Source organism: Symphalangus syndactylus, chromosome 13 (assembly GCF_028878055.3).
Source record: "Symphalangus syndactylus isolate Jambi chromosome 13, NHGRI_mSymSyn1-v2.1_pri, whole genome shotgun sequence".
Classification (NCBI taxonomy): Eukaryota; Metazoa; Chordata; class Mammalia; order Primates; family Hylobatidae; genus Symphalangus; species Symphalangus syndactylus.
In genome coordinates, this window is record NC_072435.2 from 112,733,497 (window position 1) to 112,747,994 (window position 14,498).

The window sequence follows — 14,498 nt, forward strand, 5'->3', positions numbered from 1 at the left end:
CCTTAAGCACAAGTCACCGTCGCCTAGAACAGTGTCCGGGCTGTGCTTATGATGGGCTGTACCGAATGAACTCCCGAGCGTTTAATGTGGAAGGGTAGGGCCAGGCGCTACCAGCACTTTGGGAGGCAGAGGTGGGTGGATTGCATGAGCTCAGGAGTTCAAAACTAGCCTGGGAAACATGGGGAGACCCTGTCTCTACTAAAAATACAAAAATTAGCCGGGCGTGGTGGCGGGCACCTGTAGTCTCAGCTACTCGGGAGGCTGAGGTAGGAGGTCTGCTTGAGCCTGGGAGGCGGAGGTTGAAGCGAGCTGAGATCGTGCCACTCCACTGCAACCCTGGGCGACAGAGTGAGACCCTATCTCAAAAAATAATAAAATAAATAAAATATAAAATAAAATAAAATAAATGAAGGGGCATGCTGGGGGGTGGGGGTGGGGGGCAAAAAAGCAGAGGCGCCCTGAGCTCACTTCTTCTGTTCACAAGTTTCCACCTGGAACCTCACGGGGCGGACACTGAAGCCTTATAAACATCACCATTTACAAAACGTGAACTAAGAACGCTGCCGTACACAGTTGCTTCCACCTGCATGCAATGGCTCTGGAAGGACGCCTAAGGCAGGAGCTAACACATCTGCCTTTGAGAAGGGAAGCCGGGGGGCTGGGGGATGGGGGTGGGGGGCAGATTCCATGGCCTGCCTTTTCGAACCTTTTACATTCTGAACTGCAAGGCGTGGGCTTGTAGTAAAGATAAAGCACGCTTCATATTAAAACTATGAATGAAAACACCAAGAATGCAAATCATGCCCATTGCCAGTTATCAAGAGAACTCTCCTGGAACACTAGAACGACGCCACCCAGGGAGGGTCAGTAAAGGAACTGGGCGTTTCATGAACTTCAGCACCAGAAAAAGGCCTGGAAAGCAAATGCTAGCCCACCTTGCACAGCGATGGGAAGGTGTCACCCAGGGTCCTCAACGCCACATTTGTGAACTGGCAGCCTACACAGGGAGATGGGGAAGTCACACTCAGCTGGCCGTTCCAGCGCCTCCAGGACACAGCTCTCCAAGTCCCACAGGTGCCAGCCCTCTGCTGACTCCAGGCCACCACAACCAACAACCTTTGTTTCCCTGCCCCCAGCTCTAGCCAGTCCCCAAATTGAAAGGTGATAACTGAAGTTGTCAGGGATCCTTACCTCCACAGCTTCCACTGCCGCTGCTTCCTGGAGGGCTGTAGGGCCCTGGGCCCTGCAACTGGACCAGGACTGCCAGAAAGAGCCAGGGGCACAGCCATGGCTGGCAGACCACACCCCCCCACAATCACCATGAGGAGCTGGGGGTCCCAGGTCAGCCAGCCAGGCCCTGACTCCCCGCACCCACTGACCAACAGAGCGGGCTCAGGTGCATCCCCGCAGCAGGCACAGGCTCAGGGCTCCAGATGTTTTCTCCATCAGTCTACAGATGTGGCTGTGACAGTGAGGAGGCCCCACCGCCTGAGTCCTGGCCACCTCAGAAGCCCACACAGGGCAGGAGCTGCTTCTCCTTATTTTACTCCCTAGGATGGAGAAGGCGGATGGGTTCCCAGGACTTACATAGGAAGAACAGCAGATACTTTACCCAAAATAAACAAGAGAGAACAGTCCTTCTGCCAAACCAACCTTTTAATATTATTTAGGCTGGGTGTGGTGGCTCACTCCTGTAATCCTAGCACTTTGGGAGACTGAGGCAGGAGGATCGCTTGAGCCCACTCATAAGAGACCAGCCTGGGCAACATATTAAGACCCTGTCGTTACAAAAAATGTAAAAACTAGCCGGGTGTGGTGGTGCGTACCTGTAGCCCCAGCTCCCTGGAAGCCTGAGGCAGGAAGACTGCTTGAGCCCAGGGGGTCAAAGCTTCAGTGAGCCGTGATCCCGCCTGCACTCCAGAGCCTAGGTGACAGGGGCAGGCCCTGTCTCCAAAATAAATAAAATAATTTCATTGTTGCTTGTTCCTCATAGTCTCATGCTACCAAGTGACCAGGCCACTTTAATGGATGTGAGGAACTGACAGAGGCCACATTAATTAACAAACCTTTTTTTTTTTTTATTGGAGATAAAAACAGCGAAGTCCCACATACCATACCCTACAAGACACAAGGTGCACAGACGAGCCTTGGCTATGTACCGGCGCTGCAGGAAGAGGCTGTCCACCGGGCCTGGGCTGCTCCAGCTACACGGGGAGGCGGCCCCATTGCAAAGTGCAGTTTCTCCGCAGAGGCGGCGGCGGGTCAGTGGCAGAGGGCCATGGTTTCCATGTTAAGGAAGCGGACGTGCATCTTGGTCTCAATGTCGATCCCCTGCCAGATCTGGAAGGGACGGAGCAGCGTTAAGGGCACATTCCCGCCGCCACCTCACACCTGACCAGGACCCCGGTCCTCAGCCCTTCCCCACCTACTGTCTCCTGCCACCAACTGTGATGTTCCGGGCAGGTGAAAACCAGAGGGCTGTGTTTCAAGACTATGAGCTAAGTGAGGACAAAAAACTTCCATCTGTCTTTTTTGCTGGTTAATTTGGCTCTGACATTTGGATTCTTTCTGAGATTGTCACAGCAAGTTATTATTAAGTACTGAATCCAAGCTCTTAGCTCCAAGTCATTTGAATCTCACCCACCACTTCAGGTTCTGTGATTTTCATGCAAATTACATAACCCCATTAAGTCCCCTTTCCATGAGTACAGTGCGGGACCCCCAACTTGGGCCGCCCACTTCACAGAATGCTGGGGGCTCTAATGGACCCGTCCTCATCATGAACGCGTTTTGTAAGCTGTTAGGGGCTGTGTGGTCACAAGGCTTCACTAGGCCATCATCATCAATTTAAGGATCTCCACAGTGTGGTCTTTACAACCTCTCTGGGATAAGGGATCACGTGCATTCTAGAAAGACAAACTCAAGCCCAAAAAGGTCATTTCTACCCAAAGATCACATCGTGGCCCCGTTCCTGGTGCTGGTACTGCTGTTACAGTCCAGCCTGGCCAGGGCCCTGGAGTGGACCTTCATGCTACAAGGCTATGCCCACCAGCGCCTTAGCAAGTCAGGGCCCACGGGGGCCGCAGATGGTAGGATGGGGGGTGCTCACAGAAACGGAGGGACGTGGTGGGCGGGTGACTTCTCACTGCTTCCCGCTTATGTAAGAACTTCAAACTCTCAAGCTGTCACTCTCAGCATCTCCAGGGACAGCCATGAGGCTGGTAACGGGGGAAAGTCAGAGCCCCGTGGGCACCCAGGCGACAGGGAGGCCTTGGGACATTTCTGGCCGCAGCCCCCTGGTACTTCCTGCTTTCCTGAGCCTGCTCTGGGTGTCATGGGGTGTGCAAAGACAGCTCTGGTTCCAGTCGAGCGGCCTCATCCTTGCTGGGTGCACAAGGCGTTCCCAGGGTAACGCACATGGACACTCACGGTGGTTTCTGCTAAGAGCCAAGTGGCAACATGGTCGCTGAGGGCATTGGAAGGAATCAGGGAACGGGAAGGGCCGGCTGGTCCCAAAAGATCCCTCAGGGGTACAGGGACAGGCTTGGGGAGCACTAGGGGCCTGGCAGAGGCCAGCCTTTAGGGGAAGGAAGTTGGTTTCAGAGGCAAAGAAATTCATTCTACTCAGCCTGAAGCAGCGATACTTCCTCCCCAACCCTCCCTCCCTCCTCCACCTTCTAGCTCTTCATTCTGTTGTCTTGCTCTGGCGGGCATCACCTTCTCCGGTGACCGGGTCCCCAGCATAGGCCAGAGTGAGCCTTAAGCACAAGTGCAAATTCTGCCTTTTCCCAGTCTGTCCGACCTGCCAGCCCCGGGGTGGGCCATCTGCACGGCAGTCCGGGGTGCCTGCTGACCTCTGCAGTCTCCTTTCAGCCTTTCATTACAGCCGGGCCCTGCTGCCTGCCTCTCCTCTCTCCTGCCGGGTCTAACCGTTGGCTGCCAGGCTCGGCCTCGGCTCCATGGGGCTGTGTCCCTGAGGGCCCAGTCCCCCAGTCCTGCTCTGGGCTCCTTGGCCAGAAGCCGTGATCCTTCCTTCCCTAATCCTCTCTCCCCTCTTGGTCTCTTGCTCTCCTGACTTCCTTGTCTTCCTCAAGTCCCCCAAAAGCACTTGGGAACACTGTTGTGATGCCCAGGGCCGAAGTGTGGGGAGGGGGATGGGGGCGGGGGTCCTCTCCCTGCCACAGGGCATCTGATTATCAAAATGGCCAGGAGCAGGTCTTGATTTGCAAGGCCAGCACTGGCCTAACCACCATCCACTAGCAGAGGCTGGAGAAGCCATCAGGGAGGAGGGCAGAGTGGGCCGCTTTACGAAAGTGACATCTTAGGACACAGCGAGGAAGGCCCGGGTGCAACGTGTGCAGTCAGCTCCAAACTGAGCTTCAGAGAAACACTATTTCTACAGACACGGGAAGTTCCCAGAATCCTTGTTCCAACTACAACAGGGCTTACTTTTTTTTTTTTTTTTGAGACGGGGGTCTTACTCTATCACCCAGGCTGGAGTACAGTGGCGCGATCTCAGCTTACTGGAACCTCTACCTCCTGGATTCAAGCGATCCTCCTGCCTCAGCCTCCCGAGTAGCTGGGATTACAGGCACCCGCCACCACACCTGGCTAAGTTTTGTATTTTTAGTAGAGATGGGGTTTCACCATGTTGGTCAGGCTGGTCTCAAACCCCCGACCTCAGGTGATCTACCTGCCTCAGCCTCCCAAAGCGCTGGGATTACAGGATTGAGCCACCGTGCCCAGCCTACAACAGGGGTTACTTCTGAGAAGTGGCAGTGGGACCCCAGGTGGGAGAGAATTTGGTTTACACTATATACCCTTTTGTACTGCTTACGTTGTTTTGACTACGTGTGAATATTACCTTTTCCATAAAAATAAGAAAAACCAGTTTAAATTGCTTTAAAGGCCACGCCCAGGTTGACCCCTTCCTACTGAGATGTTGGTCACCCAGGAAGCCTGTCCCTTGCCACTGCAGGTAAAGAGCCATGTCCCCTCTTGACTAGTGGGCCACATGAGGTCTTCAAGGGTCCCCCGAGGCTCCCACGCCCAGGCCACTCACCTTCAGGAAGTCCTCGAAGGTGATCCCCTCGTACACCTGATCAGGCTCCTGGGGACGGAAGCACAGGGTGGACAGTGAGTGGCGTGGGTCCCCACACAGCTTCTGCAGGGGGACGGTCCACCAACACCCGAATGTAAGTGGTTGAGGCTGTCTGGGAGGAATCATGAGAAGAGGAGAACGTTCTGGATCGTCTGCCTCCAGCGTGGAGACGGTCACCCTGAACCTCCAATATCCTCACATTCATGGGCTTGAGGGCGGGATGGGAGCCAAGCGTTGCTCACCAGGGCCCTGGCAACATGTGGCTCAGAGCAGCCTCCCTCCCCTCCCCCAGCCCCCCATGGAGAATCCGAGGTGTGGGTGACACAGGGGCACGGGGCTCTCCTTCCCCACTCAGCCCACCTCACCACCAGCCCCCCAGCAGCTGGGCCACCAAGATGGTTCCTGTACCCCCCCAAGGTCCGGCCTCCTCACGCCTGTGCTGTGCTGATAAGAAGATTCCAAGCTAATCTAAGCTCACAGACCTTGGGGGAGAGGTCAGGGAAACACAGGGCCAGCCTGTGAGGCCCACGCCACATGCCTCGTTGAGTCACCGTGATAACCCAGGGCCACCGGGGAGGCAGGGCCAGAGGGTGGTCGCAAGGAGCCTCTCCCTGCTGAGTGGGTTTGGCGATGCCAGTCTCCATTGCCTCTGCGTCCTCCCTGCTCTGGGGATGACATCAGGCACTCCTGCCCCTTTCACCGATACTCTCAGGATCCCACCGACAAGCCTCCAAAAACCTCACCCGGCAGCACGCTTTGTGACAGTGAAAACCCGCTGACATCCTAGGTGCCTGTCAATAGAAGGCGAGGGACATAAATCTCGGTCATCCACACTATTGATTCCCACGCAACCATTAACCGTTTATGCCTAGTGTTCCATTACTGGAACGCTAAGCTATGGGAGTTACTTATATCCTACTGGTCAAGGTCATCGCCAAGGTCTGATTGCAAAAATTCAAAAAGCTGCAACCTCAGGCAAGAATGGGTTAAGAAGGGGTTGATCTATATGTCTCACTATGGAAAAGGCTCTGAGATGTGTACCCAGCAGATAAAGAACAAAAAACAAAACCCACCAAGCAGAAAGATGTCTGCAGGTCTGTGCACGCAAACCTTTCCTCAGACTGATAACCAGACCCCCACCATCTGCCCTGTGGGTGTGTGGGGTCATACGGAGAAAATGGGAAGCCATATCAGTTCGATTATGTTTTGCATAAATCAAAAATAAAAGACATGCATGTATACATTGGTATATGTAGGAAAAAACCACCAAGAGGGAGTCCCTTTAGGGAAGAGGACCTGGGCTGGTGGAGGAGCAGGAGAGACTCGAAGCTCTGTGACTCTCTGAAATTCTGTACAATGTGCATTTAAGAACACAGGAGGCACACTCTAAGCATGTTATGCGCCAGGCATGTATGTCCCAAGTGCCTTCCAAATGGTATTGTTTTGTTTTCATTTGTTTTGTTTTGTTTTTGAGGCAGAGTCTTGCTCTGTCGCCCAGGCTGGAGTGCAGTGGTGCGATCTTGGCTCACTGTGACCTCTGCCTCCCAGGTTCAAGTGATTCTCCTGCCTCAGACTCCCAAGTAGCTAGGATTATTACAGGCATGCACCACCATGTGTGGCTAATTTTTAAATTTTTTAGTAGAGACGGGGGTTTCACCATGTTAGCCAGGCTGGTCTCGAACTCCTGACCTCAAGCAATCCACCCGCCTGGGGCTCCCAAAGTGCTGGGATTACAGGTGTGACCAAATGCTATTGTTAGCATTTAATGATAGATGCCAATCTCACGACCTGCCCTGAGTTGGGTTCTAGTCTCTCTCCTGTATTACAGATGACGGACACAGAGGGGAACTGCCTGTCCAGCTGGGAGCATCTAGCTGCCTCCAGGTCCTTGAGGGCTGTTTCTACTGGCAGGACTTTGCAGGCTTTTTAGTTTCTTCTTTATACTTAAAAAGTTTTTGGCCAGGCACAGTGGTTCACATCTGTCATCCCAGCACTTTGGGAGGCCAAGGCAGGAGGAGTGTTGGAGGCCAGGAGTTCGAGACCAGACTGGTCAACATAATGACATCTCTTTTTAGCAAAACATCTCTTTTTTAAAAAACTTCAAAAAATTAGCTGGGTGTGGTGTTGTACTCCTGTAGTCCCAGCTGCTCCAGAGGCTGAGGTAGGAGGATGGCTCAAGCCCAGGAGATGGAAGCTGTAGTGAGCTATGATCACACCACTGTACCACTGCACTCCAGTTTGGGCGACAGAACGAGACCCTGTCTCTTAAAAAATAATTAAAAAAAAATGAAACCCAGCAGTTCTCGGCTAGCCTGGGCCAGCCCTGTCCCTAATGGCTCCTTCCTCCCTGTCTTCCCTCTCACGGGCACAGTGGCTACCCTCCCTGCCGGGCCACCCTAGGTTCCCAGGCTGGCCAAGGGGAACTAATTATAGAAAAGGCTCCCGTGGCCAGAGTCTGGGGCTGGAAAGGGGGTGATCGGTGCAAGGAAGGAGGGCGGGGAGTGGGGGAAGCAGCCCCGGCTGAATGCCCAGTGAAGCAATTCTCCCCTCAAGCATCCATGGGTGTGACCTCCTGAGAAAGCACTCTCAAAAGATCCGCGGGCCAGCGTGGAGGCTTATGCCTGGAATCCCTGCACTTTGGGAGGCTGAGGTGGGTGGATCACTTGAGGTCAGGAGTTCGAGACCAGCCTGGCCAACATGGTGAAACCCCGTCTCTGCTAAAAATACAAAAATTAGCCGGGTGTAGTGGCACATGCCTATAATTCCAGCTACTCGGGAGGCTGAGGCAGGAGAATCACTTGAACTCAGGAGGTGGAGGTTGCAGTGAGCCGAGATGTTGCTACTGCATTCCAGCCTGGGTGGTAGAGTAAGACTTGGTCTCAGGAAAAAAAAAAAGAGAGAAAGATCCCGCCTCAGTCAATAACTGCCTTTGGAAGTCCATTAAAGTGGGGACCATGGATTGTTTGTCTTCGGCGGATGGCACGGTCAGAACGGGAAGTGTCCTCAGAGGCCGGGCAGGATTGAACCGATGCAGCTGCCCCTTGCCCCCAGCTCAGGACGCATACACAGCTTGGTCCAGGTTTATCTGGCCAAGGTTTACACCAGAAGCTATTTTAAGAGCGCCTGGAGGACCCGTGAGTGAAGAAAGAGGTGGAGATGAGCCCTCTGCCTTGCAGCCGCCTTCCTGGTTCCGGGGCTACCTCCACCTCATGGGGGCCGGTAGGCAGCAGGTACGCCCCGGAGCCCGGCCTCCGGCCCGAGATGCCTCTGCTTCCCAGGCTGCGGGGGTTTTATGCAGATCAGCAGCTGGCAGCTGCCAGCAATTTCACTACAGCAAATTAAGAAAACTGTCGCCAATTGAAACTGGAGTGGGACAGGGAGCAATTTGAACAAGGAGAGTGTAATTAAATCAAATGGGAATTTGGCCCGACAACCCGGCGGGGGATCCCTGCTCTCCCCACCGAGGTCACCAGCCCTCTCCCGTGGTGGTTAATCTGCTGAGTGCGGAGGTTTCACCCAAGCCAGAAGCTTCCCCCTGGGCTCCAGAGACAGACAGACAAAGTACACGTCAGGAAACCAACCGACCACAGCCCCCGCCCCTGGGGGCAGGCCCGGGCCAGTGGCCTCATGTCCCTCAAGGACAGGCTTGGGGCACAGAGAGCAGGATCCAGCATGCATGAACACCCTCCACTCCAGGCTGGGTAAACACAAAGCCATCAGGGTGTCTAGAGACACAGCCACTTTAGACACACAGGGGCAAAGGGCTGACTGCATCAGAGGGGCCATCCAAACCCCTCAGGGAACATACAACACCAAGGTGGTCACCTGCCTGCCTGAGTGGTCCCCAGAGGCTTAGAGCCTCAGGGCTGGGGGCTGGTGGGGCTGCACCTGTCCTTACAAGAGGAAATCCACCCTGCACAGGAAAGATCGCAAGGTCTAGAGGATTCTCTATGCTCTCTGAGCCTCAGTTTTCCCACCAGTCAAAATGAGGCAAGATGTAAGAAACGATGAACATGGGAAGGCCACTTCCCTCTCTCTGTGTCATTTACAACCAGCCCCCACCTCGGCTCCTCCACCTGACCCCATGCCATCGGCTCTTGTCAGCCCCCAATAGGGCTCCCTACTGACCCCTGCTTCGAGGCCAGAAGTCGCCTCTGAGTCATTTGTTAAGAAATAAACTAATTAAGGCCAGTCTGTGCCATGTGCTACCCAGGCCTGGCCCCAGGGCCAAGTGCTGCTGTGAGCACTGACTGAGGCCAGGGTGGGGGGTCAGGGGGCTATGCAGGTGGGGGCTCCTGGACCCCAAAGCCTGGGATCTTGAGCTCTGCTTCCCTGCCTTGTGCAGCTCTCTGGGGACTTGGACCTTCAGTCTCCTGGGGGACAGGAAGGGCTGGGAGAGGTTCCTGAGCCCCACAGGCCACAGGTAGAGCAGGTGGCAGAATACACCTGGCCCCTGCTCCGTGAGGCTTTCCAGAAACGCAGACCATAAGCGGGAAAGGCACTGTGCGTCTCGGGAGGGCTGCAGGGGCGCTCACCATCTGCCCCATGCACACGCTGGCCGCCTCCATCATGGCCCCGTCGGCGATGGAGCGAGCGGACTCCTTCTCAATGTGAGGGTTTCCCGAGAGCAGCTCCTCGACCACCTGCCAGGTGGGGCGGAAACAAACGGTGACCTTGGGCCTCCATCAGGGTCGTGGGGGGCGAGGGGGAAGTGCCAGGAGCCCAGGGCGGGCCAGAGGAGCATACTTTACATTTCGATATTCTTCCAGAGTGATGCGGCCATCGCTGTCCGAGTCGTACATGTGGAACAGAACTGGGGTGGCAGGGGAGAGAGGGGACTCCGTCAGGCGGGGCCTGGCCCCTGCCACCCCCTGAAATGTACACTAAACCAAGCAAAAGATACCAATAACCAAACCTCAATGCCAAAGCCAGAGGGGTCAGGGCATGAGCTTTGGGACCAGACTGACCACTTCCTACTGGGTGACCTTGGGCCCATGACCTAACTTCTCTGAGCCTCAGTTTCCTCATCTGTGAAATGGGAATAACAACAGTGTCTACCTCGTGGCCTTAGGAAGGCTGGGAGCTAGCGCTGTGGCATTAGGGCCTGGCAACTGCCCCGTGAGCATGAATATGACGACAGTAAGCATTACCCGTTAACACAAGTAAAACGGTGTCGAGTTCAAAATATTGTTCCCACAGCCCCTGGAGGGCACCATCGTCTCACCCATGGCAGGTCATGGTCCACAGTGCTTCTGATCTGGGCCCGACTGATCTAACATGGGCAGCCCCAGGCCTGGCATCAGGGAGGCGCTGGCCGGGAGGGGGCCTCTCCATGTTGTTCCCAGCATGGCCTTGGGAGCTGGAGCTCTCCCAGGTCTTCTGTGTTGGCATTTTTTAAAAAAATGTATTTATTTTTTCGAGATTTAGTCGCACTCTGTCACCCAGGCTATAGTGTAGTGGCACGATCTGGGCTCTCTGTAACCTCTGCCTCCTGGGTTCAAGAGATTCTCCTGCTTCAGCTTCCTAAGTAGCTGGGATTACAGGTGCACGCCGCCATGCCCAAGTAATTTTTGTATTTTTAGTAGAGACAGGGTTTCACCAGTTGGCCAGGCTGGTCTCAAACTCCCAACCTCAAATGATCTACCCACCTCAGCCTCCCAAAGTGCTGGGATTACAGGTGTGAGCCACCGTGCCTGGCCAGCATTTATTTATTTATTATTGTTATTTTTTTCAGAGATGTGGTCTCACTCTGTCGCACAGGCTGAAATGTAGTGGTGCAATTGTAGCTCACTGCAGCCTCCATCTCCTGGGCTCAAACAACCCACCCACCTCAGTCTCCTGAGTACCAGGGACCACAGGCATGCAGTACCACTGTGCTGTGCTAATTTTTTTATTTTGCAGAGGCAAGTGTCTTTCTCTCTGTTGCCCAGGCTGAGCCCTGAACTCCTGGCTTCAAGTGATCCTCCCCACTCAGCCTCCTAAAGTGCTGGAATTACAGGCATGCACCACTGAGCCCAGCTGGCATTTATTGAACACTGACCAGATGCCCAGGTGTGCAAAGCGCTTCACAAACCTCTCAGTCTCCCTCTCGCCCAACCCCAAGAGGCCAGGGATGCCTGAGCCCTGCCTCCCAGACAGACTGTCAAAGCTCACGGAAGCGTTAAGGCGTTTGCCCACGGCCACACCACTAAAGGACAGGAAACCAGGGACTTGGACCTGAGTCCGTCCTGTTCCACGCCCCTTGGAGCAGACAGGAAGCCAGACTCACACCAGGGACCCCCCCCGGGCTGTTCCCAGCAGCCCCACATACACATTCCAGTGCTAAATATAGTGAAGTCCCATGTTTACATTTTCTTGATGAGGAGGCTGACCTGGGGCAGGGCACAGAGGGATGTCAGGAGTCATGGGAAAGGCCACGGGAAAAGGAGATGTGACTCGGGCCGCTGCCTGGGACCTGTGCAGCTGGCCAGCTGGGACCACAACTGAACCCACTCGGGAGCCAGAACATAGTGGGGCTGTTCTCAGGAAGCCAGCAATAGCACAGCCCACGGAGAAGGGAGAGGAGGAAACTGACTTTAGGGAGCACTTCCTGTGTGCCAAAGGCTGACTGTGTGATCTTACCCAGCGCTCAGAACCATGCATGATCGGCATACCCACGTTCTGGGTCAAGGTTCAAGGTCACATGGCTGGTGAGAGGGGCCACATTGGAACCCAGGTCTTTGCATCAAGGGCCTTGTTTCACATCCACCGCACAACCCCCTTCTAGTCCCGGGAAGCCACAAGCTGCTGAGGAATGTTTAGGATGAGGGCGCCGGGAATGGGAGACAGCAATGCCAGCCTCACAGGTACGAGGGCTGGTGTCCCCAAGCCCTCCAAGCCCCCAAGCCAATGCACATCCAGCCTCCTGCTGCAGGGGCGCCTTGCATTCTGAGGACTGAGGGGAGGCTGCACCCCAGGTGTGAGCAAGCGGACTCAGTGGCACGCACATCTCAGCTTCTCCTTCCGGGACAGCTCCACCTGTTCCTCGTCCATGGTGGTGTCGATGGGCCGGAAGTAGGACATGATGGTCAGGAAGTCCTCGAAATTGATCTCATCAGCCAGGCCACTGGGTCCCTTGCGCAGGTTCCTACGAGAGCAACAAGGAGGGTGTTGGAAATAAATGAAGAACCGGATCTCGTCCTCTTGCTACCATTAGCTCCCAAAAACTCCGCTCTCAGGGTGCACACTGGACCCACGATGGCTGCTCTCGCCTTGAGTCTGTGCCCCAAGAACCTGCTTTGTGGTGGAGCTGAGGGCTCCGGAAGCTGAAAGCTCAGCCCCTGCCCTGCCCTCACAGAGCTCACCATCAGGGAGGTGGAAGAGGGAGAGACAACTGCATGACTGTTGATTCGGGCGGGGACAGAGGGATGCGTGGGTGTGTGATGGTGCACACAGGCGAGCACTTATGAGGAAACCAAGCAATCTAGTAACTCACCAAGTACATCTCCCGATCCTTTCCTTTAGCTCAGGGGTTGGCAAACAGCCCATAGGCCCAATCTGGCCTGTCATCTATTTTCATACAGCCCATGAACTAAGAAGACTTTTCGGGTCAGGCGCGGTGGCTCACACCTCTAATCCCAGCACTCTGGGAGGCAGAGGTGGGCAGATCACCTGAGGTCAGGAGTTTGAGACCAGCCTGGCCAACATGATGACACCACGCCTCTACTAAAAATACAAAAATTAGCTGGCCATGGTGGTGTGCACCTGTAGTCCCAGCTACTTGAGAGGCTGAGGCAGGAGAATTGCTTGAACTCAGGAGATGGAGGTTGCAGTGAGCCAAGATCACACCGCTGCACTCCAGCCTGGGTGACAGAGGGAGACCCTGTCTCAAGAAAAAAAAAAAAAGAAGATGACTTTTATCTTAATATTGTCAGAGTCAGGGTCTCACTCCATTGCCCAGGCTGGAGTTCGGTGGTGCAGCCTCAAACTCCTGGGCTCAAGCCATCCTTCTGTCTTGGGCCTCCCAAAGGGCTGGGACTATATGTGACAGACATGTGCCTGGCCGGTTTTCACATTTTTAAATAGTTGAAAAAATGCTTGCCAAAAAAAAAAAAAAAAAAAAAGTCAAAAGAATAGTATTTCATGACAAGTGAAAATTACATGAAATTCAAATGTCAGTGTCCATAAATAAAATTTTATTGGCGTACAGCCATGCCCATTCATTTATGCTTGTCTGCAGAGCTGAGTAGCTGCAACAGAGACTGCGTGGACCGCAAAGCCTAAAATATTTACTCCTTGTCTTTTTACAGAAAAAGTTTGCCAACCTCTGCTCGCTCTCACTAGTTCAAAATTTTAGGATGGTGATTGGCTGCAAGCATCTCTAAGTAATCTGTTTATACCCAAATACAAAGTTTGCCAATGATTGAAAGTTTTGTGATAAGTTAGGGCAGGTTTGAGGCTGGCCGTAAAAATGTGCTTTTTGGAGGAGGCAAGAAAGGGCTGGTGTTCCGGGGGATGGGGACACAGGGAGTTCATGCCCCATGCCCGGCACAGTGCCTGACACCCAGATGAGGGACTCAGAAATGTGTGGTCCAGCTCGGGTCTTGGCAGTTGTTAAGAAAATAGCTCGGAGGCCAGGCGCAATGGCTCACGCCTGTAACCCCTGCACTTTGGGAGGCTGAGGCAGGCCAATTGCTTGAGCTCTGGAGTTCAAGACCACCCTAGGCAACAGGGAGAAACCCCGTCTCTACAAAAAGTTAGATGGGTGCGGTGGTGTGTACCTGTAGTCCCAGCTACTTGGGGGGCTGAGGTAGGAGGATCGCTTGAGCCCAGGAGGCCGAGGCTGCAGTGAGCAAAGATCACGCCACTGCACTCCAGCCGGGGTGACTAAGTGAGACCCTGTCTCAAACAAAACAAACAAAACAGCCTGGAGATGACTCCAAACCCAAGCTCCTGACCCACTGTCGTCAAACCCTTATCACTACTGGACTGTGACCGTGAGCGCCCGAGGCTGCTGGGGCAGGCTGTCATATGGCTGGCAAGCTCAAAGTTCTGCCACAGCCTCTCACTGTGGCCCTTTGGAAGGGGCAGTGCCTAGCTGGCCCAGGGTGGCTAACAGTTAGTGGTTAGTGCTTGGATATGTTACTTGGGTCCCACCCAGGGCATGACTGCACCTCCATGTAAAGGAATACGTTTGCAATTCTCTCTTTAGAGGTTCATCTACTACTCCTTTTCAGCATCCAGCAAATACACTAACACCCACATGACAGCCTCTAAGTGTCCCGGGAACTCCCGCTTTTTTATTTTTCTCTTCCAGGAGATTTTCCAGGGAGAGGTGGGGTCCCAAGTCTGGATTAGGGAAGGCGGATCAAGAAACTGCCCATCTGCAGGATGAGATCCATCCTTCCCTGGGCTCAGG

General features: G+C 54.2%; 1 protein-coding gene across 3 annotated transcripts in view; it reads right to left on the reverse strand.

Moving 5' to 3' along the window:
• Nucleotides 1-2,053: 2,053 nt before the first annotated feature.
• The window catches only part of TESC (tescalcin), a 61,356-nt gene continuing 48,911 nt past the window's right edge, over nt 2,054-14,498 (reverse strand). For all 3 annotated transcript variants that reach the window (XM_055237607.2, XM_055237609.2, XM_063614575.1), the window contains 5 exons: nt 12,088-12,227; nt 9,853-9,914; nt 9,637-9,744; nt 5,063-5,110; nt 2,054-2,340 (listed from right to left, as the gene is read on the reverse strand). In XM_055237607.2, the coding sequence (XP_055093582.1) occupies nt 2,263-2,340; nt 5,063-5,110; nt 9,637-9,744; nt 9,853-9,914; nt 12,088-12,227 (436 nt within the window). In that variant the 3' untranslated portion in view covers nt 2,054-2,262. The remainder of the gene's footprint in view (nt 2,341-5,062; nt 5,111-9,636; nt 9,745-9,852; nt 9,915-12,087; nt 12,228-14,498) is intronic.